At 36.0% G+C, this 13,496-nt stretch overlaps 1 protein-coding gene across 1 annotated transcript in view; it reads left to right on the top strand.

Moving 5' to 3' along the window:
* Positions 1-962: 962 nt before the first annotated feature.
* Positions 963-13,496, top strand: part of SH3RF2 (SH3 domain containing ring finger 2) — a 311,164-nt gene continuing 298,630 nt past the window's right edge. The window contains exon 1 of the mRNA XM_053719846.1: positions 963-1,340. Within this exon, the coding sequence (XP_053575821.1) occupies positions 963-1,340 (378 nt within the window). The remainder of the gene's footprint in view (positions 1,341-13,496) is intronic.

Raw genomic sequence — 13,496 nt, 5'->3', positions numbered from 1 at the left:
CACTTTTTGCTCTCTGTTGAAGTCCATGGAGGAATAGGTTAATGTGGTCATGATATTCCAAGTTTGGCTTTTTTTGTAATATGTGCGCTACTTACTTCTAGTGAAATAAGGCATGAGTGGGAGAGATAAATAGCCCTATATCTCAAAGCACACTTCATCTCAAGATGGTTTCACAAGCATAATAATGGGTTCAGTGTATTCCACAGTCACCAGATCTCTATCAAATAGAACATCTTTGTAATGTTGCAGAATGGAAGATTCGCAACCTGAATGTGAAGCCAACAAATCTGCAGCAACTGCACAATGTTATCATGTTAACATGGACTAGAATTTCTAAGGACTGTTTCAGGTGCCACAAAGAATTCTGGCTGTTCTAGGAGTAAAAAGGGTCATACCCAGTATTAGAAATATGTGAGTGTATGTGTATTTATTTATTTAAAAATTGATATACTTTATAAACCACATTTATAGAAATATCTAAAGATCTTGGTTTTATGATTTAAAAGCATTAGCTTCCCTTTATTTGGCTTTCTGATTCACTGATCAATAACTGAATTGCAAATACACTGAGTCTTTTTCAAAACATAGATGGCATGGTCAATATTTCTGAATCCCTTCTTAGAAATATCCTTTGCACTTTATTCTTCCCATTCTTTTAAAATTCTGCTCGGTTCTGACAGCCAAGTAATGAGAACACTGCATTTTATTCTATTGTATTTGTGAATCACAAATGACTCACTTGATACTGGGCTGAAAAACTAAGGTGCACATCTGCAAACTGTCTGATGATGCATTGCTCTTTAATGTTTCCAGGGTTTAATTCTGCTTCACATTTTTGTTTCTTTGATTGCTTTAAAGATAAAGCTTTCCCCTGACTCATAAGTAATGTCTTTTTTATTTTATTTTAGTAACTTCACTATGCAATTTTGATCCATTTGGTTCAGCTGAATTTCTTCAATAAGATGGATGATTTATTTGTTCTTGACTTGCTGGTGTGCCCAGTTTGCCTTGGAAAGCTTGATGTTACAGCCAAGGTGTTGCCCTGCCAGCATACTTTCTGCCAACCCTGCCTGCAGAGGTTATTCAAAGCAAGGAAGGAATTGAGGTGCCCTGAATGCAGGACGCCAGTATTTTGCAGCATTGAAGAGCTGCCAACCAACTTGCTCTTGGTACGACTATTGGATGGCATAAGAGGTGGGCAAAGTGTTATGAGAAAAAATTCCTTACGAAGAGTGGGGGGTCTTTTTGGCCAAGAATCCTTTAAGAGGAATAGAGAACACAAAGAAAAGAATGATTCTTATTACAGGCTGTTCCCTAAGGCCAGAATGCCAATCGAAGGGGTAAGATACTTTGGTGTTTTTTTTAACTATGGTTTCAAAAATGTTTTGTAGTTTGATGTCAGCAACAATTTTTAATAGTGTTGCAGCTTAACATGACATTTCAATGCCATATTTTTATCTTGCTGTAACACTGAGCTGTAAAATTGTGTATATCTAATCACTTATATTAAAAACTATATAATATATATATATATATATATATATATATATATATATATATATATATATATATATATTTGCATACACACATACATATATATATATATATATATATATATATATATGTACATTTCAACTTATTTTTACTACACATAATTATACATATTGAGGATTACATTAGAATTGGTTTATAATATAGCTTATGCATCTGTACTGTTTATAGATAAGTGGGTGTGTACATCTGAATAAAAGATTTTTCTTACCTAGTAAATTACACAAGGGATTATTAGTATTTCTGATACAAAAGGCTTGTATAGCAACATCTAATTTGTTGCACCTGATTTGTCAGTTCATTACAACATATTGGCTTTGAAATAAATGCTATACAGTTAGTTTAAAAAATCTTTTTGCACTATCTCTTTATCTTGTTGTTTTTAAGGCATAAAGAGACATACAAGTGCAACAAGGAAGCCTGTGATGTGCTAGAGCATTTTATTACTGCACTGTTTCTTGCATATAACTATGGGGTTGATCAGAGTCTTGCACTTGTTTTTAGCATATAATGAGTTTTTTACCGGTATTGCAGTGTGTTTTTCAGTGATCACAATCCCAAAGTATTAATATACCTTAAAATCCAAATTGTTACCTCCTGAAAACAACACACAACATCTTTACCCTGCCTTGTTAGTCTTTGGTTTTGGAGACCAAATGTACAGGATTAAGGGCAAACAAAATGGTGATTTTCTTTTTGTGTTTACTAATTACATCACAGTTTGTGTGTCGTACCGCTAATATGTGCATTTCAACTGTTGTGTTCTAAAACCATAGAGATATGGGTGTTTGCCTTTTTAAGGGATTTGAACAGGACATTATTGGTATTGTGGGCATATGCACTTGTTGGGTTATTGATTTGGCTAATGCTTATTAGTTTAAATGTGCTTACTATTATTATTACTATTATTATCATCATTTATATGTATAATGCTGCCAACTTCCTTAGCGCTGGGTACTGAGATAAGGGTATACAATGAAAGATTTGTAATAAGATACAAATACATAACAGACTAAACAAAACTAGTACAGGAGAAGGGTGCTGCCCCCAACAGCTTACAATCTACAGGTTGGGGGTTCAGAGACATAAGGTTGGGGGTAGACTGTCACGTGGATTGTAGTTGCCACAGCGAGGCAGGCCATTCAAGATTTATTTTGGGTAGGGTGAAAAACAGAGAGATGGAAAGCCTCACTGAATAGGTGGATTTTCAAAGATCCTCTGAAGCTATACAAGGTTGGAGACAGTCTGATGAAGTGGGGTAAATAGTTCCAGAGGACAGGAGCAACACGTTAGAAGTCTTGGAGGCGTGAGAGGGACATAAAGATAATAGGAGTGGAAAGACGTAGGTCAGAGGTTGATCCAAGAAGATGGCTTTGGGAGTATGTAGAGATGAGGGAGGATACATAGTTGGGAGCGAGATTGTTAAGTGCTTTATTGGTTAGGTTAATACATTGAATTGTTTTCTAGAGTGTATGGGGATTACCACTATTTATTGTATTATTGATTGAGCAGGTGATATTTGTATCTGTTCGGTGACCAAAGGTCCTGCAGTATGTCGGGGTGACTTCATTGTGTTTTGCCCATGAGCAAAACTAGTGTTCCATTCTAAAACCTTTTGTTGTCCCTGTGTTTATCATGGAATTCCATAAGCGAAGGCTCCATAAATATGTCCCTCATTATTGAGAATTGGATTGTGATCAGCCAAAGAGGACTGGCGGTGTTAGATAGAGGACCATTATTCAGCAAACTGGAAATGAAAAAAATGTGTCTGATGTGATCAAGTGAACATTGAAAAGGGAACATCAGCTTCCGTTTACATGAAAATAATGATAAAACAATAGATTGTGATCAAGCCCTATGTGTTTAACCCCTGCTAAAGCGTTAAACACATATTTAAAGTCAGTTCCAGAACAGCAATAAACTACTAGGATCTAATTGAGCTGGTGAGCTGATGACAAGGGGCACATGGCTGCCATGCCAACTAGCTCCCAGTAGTGTACTGCTACTCCTGAGCCTAGTGCTTTTCAACAAAGGATAACGGAAAAAAGAAGTGGATTTGAAAATAGAAGTAAATTGAAAAGTCCCATACAACTGCTCTATTTAGATCATGAAAGTTAAAATTTTACTTTCATATCCCTTTAAAGGAGACTAAGGGGCCAATTTATCAAGCTCTAAAGACCACTGCTCCATAACTTGTCCGCCTGCTCTGAGGCCGCGGGCAGAAATCAACCCGATCGAATACGATCCGGTTGATTGACACCCCCTGCTAGCGGCCGATTGGCTGCAAATCTGCATCAGGGGGGCATTGCACCAGCAGTTCACAATAACTGCTGGTGCAATGATAAATGCCAACAGCGTATGGTGTCTGCATTTATCGATGTGCGGCGGACATGATACGCTACTTCGTATCATGTCTGCTCGCACATTAATAAATATACCCCTAAGCCCCAAATGTATTAATAAAGTGGCGTGAAACTCAACATTTTATTTCCCAAAGTATGCTTAATTGTGTGTATTTAAAAAAACTAAAGCAACAAAACTTTACAATGTACTTTTATTATTTAATTTGTTTGCTTTTCAAGTAATTTATCTCTAAACAGTTGTACAGTTTTTTGAACCTTACAACATTCTAATTCAATAACAATTGTGATCCTGGACCACTAATATCAACATATTTCAAATGTGGAAAAGGAGGAGCCAATATCAGAGTTACTAATTCACATTCACTCACTGCTGTTGCTTAAAATCCAGCATTATTATAGGTTAAGAGTAACAAAGTCAGACATTTTGGGCTAGATTGTGAAGTGCTAAATTATCCCGCTCCCGCAACAAACGGGCAAATTAACCAGCCATTACAAGTGGCTGGTTATTGCTGCCGCAAGCAATTAGTGCTTATAAAATTAACCAGAGATCGAATCTCTGGTTAATTTTATAAATCTGCCCCAAAAGCACCCAAAATACTGTCTAGTGTAGTTTATAAAGAAAATAAAAAAAAGATGTCAGCATCTTTTTTTTTTAATATAATTACTGCACTCGGCAGTATTTTGTGGTTAAAGTTGGTGAGAGTGGGATGTGCCTTTCCATTGCAGTCAATGGGAACTATGTGTTCCCAATGAATATATATGTATATGCTTAATATACACATATTAATACATAAATATTTATGTATATCAGCATATACATATATATTTGATTGATGTCCATCACTGCACGACTTACCCTCTTGCTGGAGGTCTGTGACCGCATCAGAATGAGGTTCCCATAGGAACCTATGGAAGCTCGCTCTCATGAGCGCAATGCTTCCTAGCAATGCAAATGTGAGCTTGTGTTCGCATTGTGGCAAACTTTATCATGCACTGGTATTACAAAGTGGAACGCTAATATCGCTTTCATGAAAGCGATAAATAACGATCCACTTGTAATCTAGTCCTTTGTGTTATGAGCCTTTATTTCTGCAATGTAACATTCTAAACAGTGATCATTTAATCTGTGTAGAAACTAATTTATTTCCTAACTGGTTACTATAAAGGAGATAGGGTAAACAATACTAAAGAAACTTTTCAAGGTGTATATTCCTGAACTGCAAACAACATTTTTAAAAAAAATGGTTAAAAATGCCTTTTTTTATTGTGTTTAAACCCTTTATTTAATATATTCACATCTTTTGCAATGCAGTGCTTAAAGGTGCATGATACTCAAAACATTTCTGTTTTATCTGAAGAGTATTATGTTTCTAAAATTGTATTACAGTATTTGTAAAAAATGGATGCTCCTGTGCTGAATAAACTGACTTTTTCTGTGAGAGTGTTCCCTGTGAGCTAGTATGAAGTCCCAGGTTGTACATAGATAAGCACTTAATAGTTTATTTTCAGAGCTTTTACTTAAAGGGACACTAAACCCACATTTTTTCTGTCATGATTCATATAGAGCATGCGATTTTAAGCAATATGCTCATTTACTCCTATTACCAATTTTTTTTTTTTTGCTATCTTTATTTACAAAGCAGGAATGTAAATCTTAGGAGCCGGCCCATTTTTGGTTCAGAACCTGGGTTACGCTTACTTAAAGGGTCACTGAACCCAATTTTTTTCTTTTGTGATTCAGATAGAGCATGCGATTTTAAGCAACTTTCTAATTTACTCCTATTATCAATTTTTCTTCGTTCTCTTGCTATCTTTATTTAAAAAAGAAGACATCTAAGTTTTTTTTTTGTTTCATGACTCTGGACAGCACTTTTTTATTGGTAGATGAATTTATCCACCAATCAGCAAGGACAACCCAGGTTGTTCACCAAAAAAACTTACATTCTTGCATTTCAAATAAAGATACCAAGAGAATGAAGAAAATTTGATAATAGGAGTAAATTTGAAAGTTGCTTAAAATGTCATGCTCTATCTAAATCATGAAAGAAAAAAAATTGGGTTCAATGTCCCTTTAACCCCTTAATGACAACTGACGTACCAGGTACGTCATGCATTAACAAGCAGTTAATGACAATGGACGTACCTGGTACGTCAGTTGTCTAACAGAGTGCTGGAAGTGATCACAATCACTTCCAGCAGCTCTGAGGGTATTGCAGTGATGCCTCGATATGGAGGCATCCTGCAATACCCCTTTACAAGCCTCCGATGCAGAGAGAGCCACTCTGTGGCCCTCTCTGCACCGGTAGTGATGGTGCCGATGGTGCCTTTGCCCAGTGGGAGGAGGGAGCGTGTGCGCGCGCGTGCACGTGCGCGCATTACCACACTGACACCAATGAAGGAAGGGGGAAAAAAAAGTTAAAAAAAAAAAGTAAAATTTTTTTTTTTTTTTTTACATATAAAAGGATCTGGGAGGGGGAGGGGGTGGGGGTATTGTGGGGGGGCTGCTACACTACAGAAATAAATTTGTATAAAAAATACAAATAAAAGTTATAAATACAATTTAAATAGTTTGGCCAGTGGGGCCAAACTGGGTACTGGCAGACAGCTGCCAGTACCCAAGATGGCGGTAATTAGGTAGGGGAGAGGGTTAGAGAGCTGGAGGGGGGATCAGGGAGGTTGGTGCTAAGGCAGGGGTCCACCACAACTAAAATATTTTATAATTTTTATTTAAAAAAAAAAAAAAAACTCTTTTATTTAGTACTGGCAGACTTTCTGCCAGTACTTAAGATGGCGGTAACAATTGTGGGGTGGGGGAGGGAAGAGAGCTGTTTGGGAGGGATCAGGGGGTGGGATGTGTCAGGTGGGAGGCTGATCTCTAAAATTAACCCTGCAAGCTCCCTACAAGCTACCTAATTTAACCCCTTCACTGCTGGGCATAATTCACGTGTGGTGCGCAGCAGCATTTAGCGGCCTTCTAATTACCAAAAAGCAACGCCAAAGCCATATAAGTCTGCTATTTCTGAACAAAGGGGATCCCAGAGAAGCTTTTACAACAATTTCTGCCATAATAGCACAAGCTGTTTGTAAATAATTTCAGTGAGAAACCTAAAATTGTGAAAAATGTAAAGTTTTTTTTTTTATTTGCTTGCATTTGGCGGTGAAATGGTGGCATAAAATATACCAAAATGGGCCTAGATCAATACTTGGAGTTGTCTACTACACTACACTAAAGCTAAAATTAACCCTACAAGCTCCCTACAAGCTCCCTAATTAACCCCTTCACTCCTGGGCATAAAACATGTGTGGTGCGCAGCGGCATTTAGCGGCCTTCTAATTACCAAAAAGCAACCACAAAGCCATATAAGTCTGTTATTTCTGAACAAAGGGGATCCCAGAGAAGCATTTACAACCATTTGTGCCATAATTGCAGAAGCTGTTTGTAAATAATTTCAGTGGGAAACCTAAAGTTTGTGACAAAATTTGTGAAAAAGTGAACTTTTTTTTTTTTTTTTTTATCGCATTTGGCGGTGAAATGGTGGCATGAAATATACCAAAATGGGCCTAGATCAATACTTTGGGATGTCTTCTAAAACAAAATATATACATGTCAAGGGATATTCAGGTATTCCTGACAGATATCAGGGTTCCAAAGTAACTATCGCTAATTTTGAAAAAAAGTGGTTTGGAAATAGCAAAGTGCTACTTGTATTTATTGCCCCATAAATTGCAAAAAAAAGCAAAGAACATGTAAACATTGGGTATTTCTAAACTCAGGACAAAATTTAGAAACTATTTAGCATGGGTGTTTTTTGGTGGTTGTAGATGTGTAACAGATTTTGGGGGTCAAAGTTAGAAAAAGTGTGTTTTTTTCCATTTTTTCCTCATATTTTATCATTTTTTTTTAGTAAATTATAAGATATGATGAAAATAATGGTATCTTTAGAAAGTCCATTTAATGACGAGAAAAACGGTATATAATATGTGTGGGTACAGTAAACGAGTAAGAGGAAAATTACAGCTAAACGCAAACACTGCAGAAATGTAAAAATAGCCATTGTCATTAAGGGTAAGAAAATTGAAAAATGGTCCGGTCATTAAGGGGTTAATAGTGACTAAATGTAGCCACCAATAAGCAAGTGCTATCCAGGGTTCTGAACCTAAAATGGGCTGGCTCCTAAGCTTTACCTCCCTGCTTTTTTAAATAAAGATAGCAAGAGAACGAAGAAAGATTGATAATAGGAGTAAATTAGAAAGTTGCTTAAAATTGCATGTTCTGTCTGACCCATTAAAGAAAAAAATGGGTTTAGTTTACCTTTAACCCTTTATATGCAAACAAATATTTGAAAACGTTAATTACTGATATATATACTAGAACATATTTTGAGCATCCTTCTTTTCCAACAGCTTCAAGACGGTTTTAAAAATTAATTTCATTGGTATCGCCTAGTTATTTAGTAAATGGAAAAAGTTAGCTAATCAGTAAAATTATAATTAATGAAGCACTACATGTTTAATACATCTGAATATTTATAATAAAATTCAGTTGTATTAATTTAATGCTAAAAATGGGTTCTGTAGGGGAACAAAATATATTTGTACAATCTAATAAAATCTTTGTTCATTTGAGCATGAAATGAGGCTTAAATATGACTAGTTTTTAAAAAGATGATTGTTTACCCTGTAACAAGGTATTTAACTGATAATATAAATGAAGGTCTTTGCAAAAAAAATGTAACTGCTGATGGTTCTTTGCTTTTAGAAAAAGTCATTTATTTTTAACAATAGAATTCTGCCCTTCTGCATTTTTAAGAGCATATAAAATGCAAACAATATTAATTGTGTGCTAAGGGTTTCTTCATGTGTGATTTTTTAATGGCAACGCTCATTATTGTCATATTTTACCATGAACAGATGTTGCAGCATATTGTGTAAGTGTGTAGCTGATGCATCAGGGGCTGCTTTGGAGCCTGGTTATGCAAGTTAAAGGGACACTGAACCCAATTTTTTTATTTCATGATTCAGATAGAGAATGAAATTTTAAACATCTTTCCAATTTACTCCTATTATCAAATTTTCTTTATTCTCTTGGAATCTTTATTTGAAATTTAAGAATGTAAGTTTAGATGCCGGACCATTTTTGGTGAACAACCTGGGTTGTTCTTGCTGATTGGTGGATAAATCGATCCACCAATAAAAAAGTGCTGTTCAGAGTTCTAAACCAAAAAAAAGCTTAGATGCCTTCTTTTTCAAATAAAGATAGCAAGAGAACGAAGAAAAATTGATAATAGGAGTAAATTAGACAGTTGCTTAAAATTGCATGCTCTATCTGAATCATGAAAGAAAAAATGTGGGTTTAGTGTCCCTTTAAGCAGTAGTGGTTATCCAACCTCAGAGTTAAAGGGGCAGTCTACTCCAGAATGTTTACTATTTAAAAAGATAGATAATCGCTGTATTACCCATTACCTAGTTTTGCGTAATAAACACTGTTATATTAATATACTTTTTACTTCTGTGATTAACTTGTATATAAGCATCTGCGAATTGCCCCCTTATTTCAGTTCTTTTGACAAACTTGCATTTTAGCCAATCAGTGCTGACTCATAAATAACTCCACGGGAGTGAGAACGATGTTATCTATATGGCACACAGGAAATAGGACTATATAGCTGTGAAAAACTGTCAAAATGCTCTAAGATAAGAGACGGCCTTCAAGAACTTAGAAATTAGCATTTGAGTCTACCTAGGTTTAGCTTTTAACAAAGGATACCTAGACAAGAAAGCAAATGTAATGATAAAAGTAAATTGTAAAGTTGTTTAAATTTGCATGCCCTATCTAAATCATGAACGTTTAATTTTGACTATCCTGTCCCTTTAAAACACCCCAAGCACTTTTGTTCATAGTGATTGACAGACCCTACTCTCTCTTGATTGGTTACACGAACAGGGGGCAGAGCTTCACAAGGATTTCCTTTTGCAATGTCAAATGCAGGCAGCAGAATCTATGCATTAGCTGCGATCACAAGCAGACACATTCCCTAGCTGGAAACCTTGTTCTTCTGTGCTTTGATAAATGGGCGCTGATGTCCATTACCTGTTTATATTACAATGATTTTAGCAAAAATGATTTTAAATAATCAGAATCTTTGCATCATTATTACTAAACAAATTGTCATTGTTTTTTAGCCAACAGAATACAATACATAGAGGCCCATTTATAAAGCTACGAATGGAGCTTGCGGACCCGCTGCTCCATAACCCTGTCCGCCTGCTTGATGAGGCGGACAGAGATCGCCACAATTCAACCCGATCAAGTATGATTGGGTTGATTGACACCCCCTGCTGGCGGCTGATTGGCCGCGAGTCTGCAGGGGGCGGCATTGCACCAGCAGCTCACAAGAGATGCTGGTGCAATGCTGAATTCGGAGAGTGTATTGCTCTCCTCATTCAGCGATGTCTGTCGGACCTGATCCGCACTGTCGTATCATTCGATAAATAGGCCTCTTAGTATGTATATGGCATTGTCACAGTAAGCATAATATCTATCTGACAATTATCATGCACAACCACATAAACAATTACATTAGTTTGTGCTTTCATGTCATACATACTCCTATAGTCTTCTGAATATTTATACACTCTTAAAGGGATATGAAACCCAAACATTTTCTTTTGAGATTCAGACATAGCCTACAATTTTAAAAAGTTTCCTATTTGCTTCTATTATGAAATTTGCTTTGTTCCCATGATATTCTTTGTTGAAGAGATACCTAGGTAGGCATCTGGAGCACTACATGGCAGGAAATAGCGCTGTCATCCATTGCTCTTGCAAAGTGATAACATTCTTGCCAAACCGCTGCCATATAGTGCTCCAGAAATGGGCCAGCTCCCAACCTTACGTCCCTGCTTTTCAACAAAAGACACCAAGAGAATAATGAACCATTAATAATAGAAGTAAATTAGAATGTTGTTTAAAATCACATGCTCTATCTGAATCATGAGAGAAAATGTTTGGGTTTCATGTCAATTTAATATGCTTTAATGTTTTTTTAATGGAAATAGTTGAAATTTCTACCTTGATTCACCTGTTTCTATTATTGAGGATTTGGGATTCGTCTGTGCTTTTATGACTACCAGCTGGACTGTATTTTGTATTAATCTACTGACCCCTTTTGTGTCATTGTGATTCACATACAGTATATGTCTCCCATTACTACAGTGTCATAGCGCAGGGATCATCTCCCTTGTTTATATATATATATATATATATACTGTATATATATATAATAAAATGATCTACTATGTGAAGAACATAGGAATTTAAAGTATTCCTAACTCATTTTGGGTTTAGCTCAGTTGGTCTAAGGCGGTGTTGGTTTAGCATGCGAGCAATAACTGTTCATTTTTTTAAGCGCGCCCCATAGAAGTCTATAAGGAGAAGTTAGTGCAGTGGCGTTATCCAAAGTCCTGAAGTTAGCGCGTCTGAGTCTTTCGCTTGCATGCTAACTTTTTACTTTCAACTTGTAATACGCACGCTAATGAGGCTGCAATCATTTTTTACTTTGAGTGCAGTTAGAGCACGAGCGGGAAAAAAACAAATGATGCACCACCTGCAATCTGGCCCTAAGACTTTAATGATATCTTATTCTATAGCAACACAACAAAAATGTCTTGTAATTACAAGGTGTTTACTGTCCCTTTAAATGCGGCACTAGAGTCTAAAGTCTGAAAACTTTTCTGTATCCAAAGAAATGAATGATTTTATAAAGCAAAAAAATATTATATAGTGTTCTTGAATAATAATTTGTTTTAATATAATATGTTACTACCTAAGCATAGTGTGCATTTACATGTAATTAACATGAGTTAGATTTCAAAAGCTTTAAAGCGAATCTGATAAAGAACAGAAATTACTCTTGTGGTTATCTATCCACTGAACTCAAGTTCAACGCAGTTCTTCTATTTGGTTTCTATTCACTTTATCTTAAAATAGTTTTTAGAAAACAGTTAAATTGTAGTTCAGAGTCAGCACTGATAAATGTTTTTTTTAGCATGTTCAGCACACAGCTGCTGACAATATGTAGAAGGATTGTTATGCTCAGATACTCTTGAAGCCATGATTATCTGACAGTGTCACTCCAACCCTTATGTCACAAATGTAGATCAACAGGAATTTGTGAATAGAATCAAAGAACATAATTGTATTGGGTAGTTGCAGGTGTGGTCCATGTACTTGCCAAATTGCTACTGTGTATATGTTATGTGTTAGTCTTTTCAACGGTAGATAAGAAAGCAATCAGCAGCATCAGCTCCTTTAATTAATCTATGTTGAATGATTAGAATGGATTATTTCTAAGTCATTTAAACAGCAACACATTTTAGGAAGAGCCTACAGTATAAAGAGTTGTGAACTATGACACTGAATCCAAGACATCAGCCGCTGAGCAAGCTCCAATATTCAAAAGAAACAAACATATTTCTTGTCAAATTCAATTTTACAAATATCTATGGGCAATCTAGAAGCATAACCCTTTGAGTGCTAAGCTGGATTTAAGTTTTTTACTATTTAAAAATAAAAATGTTAACCCCGAAACTTATACAGTTGGAAAGGTTAGGCTTCTAAGCAGCATGCCCCCTTTCTCTATCTTGTCCATTGTAATTTTTAAATAAAGTTGCACGTGACGTCACTGCATGTAACGGGAAGCCCCGCGATGCCTGTCACTATACAGGCCCGATCGCTGAGGTGGGAGTTGATTGGTGCCCCCAGATTGCTCTCAAGGTAGGTGAGTGCTTGCGACGGCTCTGAGCCTTCGTTAGCACTCAAAGGGTTGGGACAGTAAAGTCAAAATTAAACTTAAATGGATTGGATAAAGCTTGACATTTTAAGCTTGACATTGCTTGGTTCTCTTGGAATCCTTTGTTAAAGAGTAATTCTAGGTGAGCTCAGGAGCATGTGCATGTGTATTTAGCTATCTGGCAATGTTGTTTATAGCAATGTGATACAGAGTTGAAAACACTGCTGCTATAGATTGCTATAGACATGTGCACACTCCTTAGCTCCTATCAGCCTACACAGCTTTATACTTCAATAATAGATACCAAGAGAATAAAGCAAATGTGCCAATACAAATACATAGGAAAGTGGTTTGCTCTATCTGAATCATTAAAGTTTAATTATGACTTTGCTGTCCCTTTAAAATCACTTTGAATATAAACAAGGGTTAATTTTGTACGTTTGCAATGGTGTCTTAAAAAAAAAAAAGAAATCCTAAAACACGGCTATAGCTTAAAATTGAATAGATTACACTTAAAGTGATGGTAAACTTTAGCTAATCAAATGCCATAGATATAATCTTTGCCATTAAAAAGTATACGTGTATCTTTTTTTTTTTTTAATCTATCCATGAAAAGGGTTAAACTTTTAGAGACTGCTCTCTAAGTCACAGCCCAGCCAAAAGAGGAAATGAAGGGGGCGGAGGAACCGAAGACCCCCAGGTAGGATTATAAACCATTTATTATAATATATATAGTATATATATATATACTTTAAAAAAAAAAATAATATGCGGTTTTGCTTGTACACTA

The sequence above is a fragment of the Bombina bombina genome, chromosome 6 (assembly GCF_027579735.1).
Source record: "Bombina bombina isolate aBomBom1 chromosome 6, aBomBom1.pri, whole genome shotgun sequence".
NCBI lineage: Eukaryota > Metazoa > Chordata > Amphibia > Anura > Bombinatoridae > Bombina > Bombina bombina.
This window is presented reverse-complemented; position numbering and strand designations above follow the sequence as displayed.